The 6,210-nt window shown below is 35.2% G+C and overlaps 1 protein-coding gene across 1 annotated transcript; it reads left to right on the forward strand.

The window, feature by feature from the left end:
- The first annotated feature begins 577 nt into the window (after nucleotides 1–577).
- Nucleotides 578–952, forward strand: LOC117910986 (glycine, alanine and asparagine-rich protein-like). The gene has a single exon (XM_034825156.1). The coding sequence runs from the start codon at nucleotides 578–580 to the stop codon at nucleotides 950–952; it is 375 nt and encodes a 124-aa protein (XP_034681047.1).
- The last annotated feature ends 5,258 nt before the right edge of the window (nucleotides 953–6,210 follow it).

Raw genomic sequence — 6,210 nt, forward strand, 5'->3', positions numbered from 1 at the left:
TTATTAATCACACAAAATACAAGTTGCGACCGTGGGCTGATTGCAACCTTTCTATTGACTGCTAAAACTTGTAAAAGAAAATTTAACTCAATCCAATAAAGCTTTGTACCAAATGAATACTTTTGCATGGTGGTATGCGATTATCAATATCCAAAGTAAGCAAATGGAGATGAATACCCTGATGATGGCTACTTGAAGCCCTCTCTCATTCACTGACAATACATAACAGTTTAGTCCAGCCTTTTAAGTCTTAAAACACAGCGAAAGAACAAAGATCCAAGACAAAAAAAATAATCATCCATTATGATATATCACAATCCCAATAAATGAAAACCCGAAATCATACATATAAATGCAGAAACAAAAGAAGGAACTAACAATGCTTAGATACATAAATCCAAATGATATGAAAGGTTGAAAGCCTCAAAATATCTCCCAGAACGTGCACTAAAAATAGAGACCATCAGAGATAGCCAACTGTAGGGACACCGTGTCTTCTCAAGGACTAGTGGTCGCCGGTGGGGGGGAGAGGAATGGGATTGAAGGCATAGTGGTTGGGATTGTGGGAATCGTGGGGATGGTTGGCAATGGCAGAGGAGGCAACGTGAGCTTTGGGATAGAGGGCATGGCGGGCATGCTAGGAAGTGGAGGCAGTGTGGCCATGGGCAAGGATGGCAATGTGGGCTGTGGCATAGTTGGAAGAGACGGCAAAGGAGGCAATGTAGGGTTGGTTAGAGTTGGGAGTGAGGGCACAGTTGGCAGAGTTGGGAGTGATGAAGGCAAAGGTGGCAACGTTGGTTTTGGCAGACTGGGTATAACAGGTGTGGTTGGCACAGAGGGTGGGGCAGTGTCCAAAAGACGACGTGCCGCTAGGCTAACATCAATGCTCGAAAATGACAATAGAACGAAGAGAGATAAGATTAAGCAATTGCAAGATGCCATTGCTGAATGAGTTTAGATTGGTGTGTATGTAGATTTGAATCAAGCTGCGTTTTACTTGAAACTTGAGTTGCGAAGCCATAGCTTGGTGTTGGGTTTTTATAGGTGGATGTATGAAACTTTGGGCTCTAGGTAGGTGATTTGGCCATCGTGTTTGGTGGGAGAACTTGGAAAACCATTTGGAGTATAGGGGTAGTTTTCCTATTCAGCTAAATTCCATTGACAAAAAATGCAATATTGACGTTGAGTTAGGCTAAATAAGTTTAATCGGAAAAATACGAGTCAGTGGGAAGATTAGGGCAACAAACTTTTTGGGGTTTATTGTTTGGTTATCTAACAATATTCAGTTCATTGTTTGGAGCAATTAACACCTCCGTCATGATCAACAGGACGCTAAGATGGAATTCAAATGTTTGTGTACCTTATGATTTCACAAGTTCAAATACCCAAGCCGCAAAATTAACCTTTTTCCCCTTTCCGGAGTGTCATCAAAATTTAACTCGTAGTGGGCCAAGCTAAGTCAATTATATGCAGGAATCCTTAGTGACCATTTGGTACGTCATCTTTTAATATTGATATTATTTATGACAAAAGATGTTTTTGGATACGTATATAACAGCCACTTCAAATTAATTCAAAACAATAATCAGGACTTAATGACTTAATTAAAAGGTTATGAATTTCTAATTCCAAAACTGCTTAAAATATTTCAACAATAATTTTAATGATTATTCCAAACACTTAATAAAAATTCTAAGAATTATAATTGATTGAGTCCTAAGTTAAGAATTCTAAATAATTAATCAACTATAAAGTTCTTTCTAATAAAAACAACCTTCCTAGTCCAACCTTTCTTCAATAGCTCAATAAGGAAAAATAGTTCAATAAGGATGACCAAATATAGTATAAAGTTAAATCACAAGAGATTTACATTTTTGTAAAAAAACAATTAGCAAGCAAGCTCGTTTAATTCAATAATTTAATTCACTTTCTTTGAAAAATTCAACACTTCCAATAAGATTAGCCCACAAGCTCATGGAACCATTTCGGGCCGCCTATTTGGCTTGCATAGATTGACACGATCTTAACTGGGTTGTGAGGGTCCAACATGTCGGCCCTTAAAGACTCACCAAACATTGGTTCATGTTAGGCCAACCCATTTGCCACCTCTATCTTAATGAAATAAGTATATATAAGGAGGGGTAATTGGGTTGGAGGTAAGTTTTGGGTTTTATGTAAAATAAAATTGAGTCTTTTTTTTTTCTTTTTCTTTTTTTGTCCCTTTTGATTATTTATATATATATTAAAAAAAAAAAAAAAGGAGTAGAACTTCTTTTAATTATTTTTAATGGACTCTTTCATATAATAAATTTTCTAAATTTTGAAAATGAATTTTGTGTTGTAAATGAAGTGGTGAATGACCACATTGATGGTCATTTATGAACTCCATTTACTCATCTTTAAGATGAGTAATGGGAGTTCATATTGTGAAGCCTATAAAAGGCTTCTTACACCCCATGTAAAAAGCATCCCGAGCAAAAGAAAGATATTCTCTTCCTCTCATTCTCTCTCTCTCTCTCTCTTTCTTTCATTTCTCTTCTTTGATTTCTTTCTCCTCTTTCTCTCTCTCTCTCTCTCTCTCTCTATATATATATATATATATATATATATATATATTATTAAAGTAATACATAGTCATCCCTACTTTTATTTAAATCACATTTATTCTCATTTTACAACACATTATCAGTACGAATTGCTCTGAAGGTAATTCTTGTATCTTAAACTTGAAGTTATTGATATAGAATAAAATTTTACATATTTATATTATTGTTAATTTGTTTTGTTACATAATGTTAAAAGTTATAAACAAATTATTTGATTTTGTTTATAATCAAAGTTATACCAATGTTATCAAGTTATTATAACTGATTCTAATAATATTGTTTTGTCATATATATGAAGTTATTTGACAATGTCGAATATCACAAAACTCGAATTTGTGGCACTTGACATTTCGAGAAAGAACTATCTATCTTGGATCCTTGATGCTGGATTACATCTTGATGCAATGAACCTTGGAGCTACGATCAAAGAAGAAAATCAAGCATCCCTACAGGATCGCTCAAAGCATTGATTTTTCTTCGCCATCACCTCCATGAAGGTTTAAAAAATGAGTATCTTACGGTAAAGGACCTTTTTACTCTATGGAGTAATTTGAAGGAAATATATGACCACCAGAAAACTGTGATTATCCCAAAAGCTCGATATGATTGGATGCACCTAAGATTGCAAGATTTTAAAACTGTTAGTGAATGCAACTCCACACTTTTCAAAATCAGCTCTCAATTAAAGCTGTGTGGAGAAAAAAATCACAGAAGAAGACATGCTAAAGAAAACTTTTACTACATTTCATGCCTCGAATGTGCTCCTGCAGCAGCAATATCGAGAGCGTAGATTTACAAAATATTTTGAATTAATATCATGTCTTCTTGTTGCTGAACAAAATAATGAGCTTTTGATGAGAAATCATCAGTCTCGTCCAACTGGATCCGAACCATTCCATAAAGTGAATGCAATATTGTCCCAAACTCGTGGACGTGGACGAGGACGAGGACGTGGTCGTGGTCGTGGAAAAAATCCTCGATACCATGGTTCTTGTAGTAATAATTCTCATAAAATGAAAGTCTCATTGCACCACTAGAAGTGGAACAATACTAAGACAAAACAAGAAAATGAGAAGCGTTTACAAGATAAACCTCCTAATAACCATGAGAATAATTGTTACAGATGTGGTATGAAAGGGCATTGGTCACGTACCTATCATCTGCCCAAACATTTGATCGACCTTTACCAAGCATTAATAAAAGCAAAAGGAAAAGAGATAGAGATGAACTTTACCAATGGTGATGGATTGGACCTAACCTACTATGACATTGATTTCTTTGGAGGTCCCAATGAAAAAATAGATCATTTGATAAATGATGAGAAAATTAACATTGATTGATGTTACTTTATATATGAAATAATATATTATTATGTCTTATATTTACATCTGATTTTCTTTGTTATTTACATTATGCCTTTTTTTTGTTATATCTGAAATCCATGTGTTATTTGATCTCAAGATGAATGAGGATGATGTATGTCTCGCAGACTGTGCGACCACACACACAATTCTTCGAGATAATAGATATTTCCTCGAATTGACATTAATAAAAGCTAATGTAAGTACCATATCTGGTACTACAAACTTAGTTGAAGGCTCTGGAAGAGCAAACATAACGTTGTCAAATGGAACTAGATTTCATATAAATGACACTTTATATTCTAGCAAATCCAAAAGAAATTTGCTCAGTTTTAAAGATATCCGCAAAAATGGATATCGTATTGAAATTATGAATGAAGATAATGTAGAATATCTTTACATTACTTCCATTATATCTGGCCAGAAGCTTATAATGGAAAAACTCCCGACTTTCTCCTCTGGGTTGTATCATACAACTATAAAGCCTATTGAATCATATGTTGTCGTGAACTAGAAGTTCAACGACCCAAAAGTTTTTATCCTTTGGCATGACAGGCTAAGTCACCTAGGGTCTTCAATGATGTGTCGAATAATCGAACACTCACATGGGCATCCACTAAAGAACTAGAAGATTCTTTCACCCAATGAATACTCATGTGCGACCTGCTCACAAGGTAAATTGATAATCAAACCATCTTTTACTAAATTCATATCTGAGTCACCAATCTTTTTAGAAAGAATACATGGGGACATATGTGGGCCTATCCATCCACCATGTGGACCATTCCGTTATTTTATGATCTTAATAGATGCTTCTACTAGGTGATCACATGTTTGTCTCCTTTCTACATGTGACGTTGCTTTTGCTAGACTCCTTGCACAAATAATCAAATTACGAGCACAATTTCCAGATTATCCAATTAAGACAATACGTCTTGATAATGCTAGCGAATTTACTTCTCAAACATTCATTGACTATTGCATGTCAATATGGATAAATATTGAGCATCCTGTTGCTCATACTCATACCCAAAATGGTTTAGTAGAATCCTTCATCAAATGTCTCCAATTAATAGCTCAACCATTACTAATGAAAACCAAATTACCCACTTCCGCCTGGGGATATGCTATATTATGCATGTTGTGGCATTAGTTCATATTCGACCTACAACTTACCATGAATACTCCCCTTCACAACTTATGCTTGGAAAACAACCAAATATCTCTCACTTGCGAATCTTTGGTTGTGCAGTATATATACCAATTACACCTACACAACGCACTAAAATGGGTCCCCAACGAAGACTTGGGATTTATGTAGGTTTTGATTCTCCATCTATCATAAGATATCTTGAACCTTTGACAGGCGATGTTTTTACAGCCTGCTTCACAGATTGTCATTTTAATGAGAGTGTTTTCCAGTCATTAGGGGGAGAAAAGTCGATTCCTGAAGAACAATGAGAAATTAGTTAGAAGACATTCACTATGATCCATCTTGATCCTCATACAAATCAATGTGAACTAGAAGTTCAATGGATCATTCTTTTGCAAAATCTTGCAAATCAATTACCAAATGCATTCATTGATACAAAGAAAGTGACAAAGTCACATATCCCGGCTACAAATACTCCAGCACAGATGTAACCCTAGAAGCGTGGTAGACCTATTGGCTCAAATGATGTAACTCCCCGAAAGAGGAGAACCCAAGAAAAACTTGGCACTCTAGAAGAGGCCATCAAAATTACTGATCAGTTTAAAATTGATAAATCTATAGCCCTAGAAGAGGTACAAATAATACAGAAAGTCCTTGAAGAGGCACATATTGAACAAGAAGCTCCTAAGAGACACATATTGAACAAGAAGCCCCTAAAAAGGCACATATTGAACAAGAAGCCCCTAAAAAGCCACATATTGAACGAGAAGCCCCTAAAGAATCACATGTACCTGAAAATTGTGAGATCTCAGTAAGTTATGTACACATGGGAGAAAAATGGGATCGAAATAATATTGTTATTAACAATATTTTTGTTTTCCAAGTGGCCTCTGATATCATAAGAAATGTGGAAGAATGTCAACATAGAAATGATTGGCCAAAATGGAAAGAATCTATACAGGCAAAGTTAAACTCATTAACAAAACGAGAAGTTTTTGGACCTATAGTCCAAACACCTGAAGATGTGTTGGGTACAAATGGGTTTTTGTACGAAAGCGCAATGAGAATAATGAGATCAAAAGATATAAAG

The sequence above is a fragment of the Vitis riparia genome, chromosome 3, assembly GCF_004353265.1.
Source record: "Vitis riparia cultivar Riparia Gloire de Montpellier isolate 1030 chromosome 3, EGFV_Vit.rip_1.0, whole genome shotgun sequence".
In the NCBI taxonomy this organism is placed as follows: domain Eukaryota; kingdom Viridiplantae; phylum Streptophyta; class Magnoliopsida; order Vitales; family Vitaceae; genus Vitis; species Vitis riparia.

What these genes read in the sequence shown, in the direction of transcription:
- LOC117910986 (XM_034825156.1), top strand. Translation starts at nt 578, where the DNA reads ATGGTTGGCAATGGCAGAGGAGGCAACGTGAGCTTTGGGATAGAGGGC.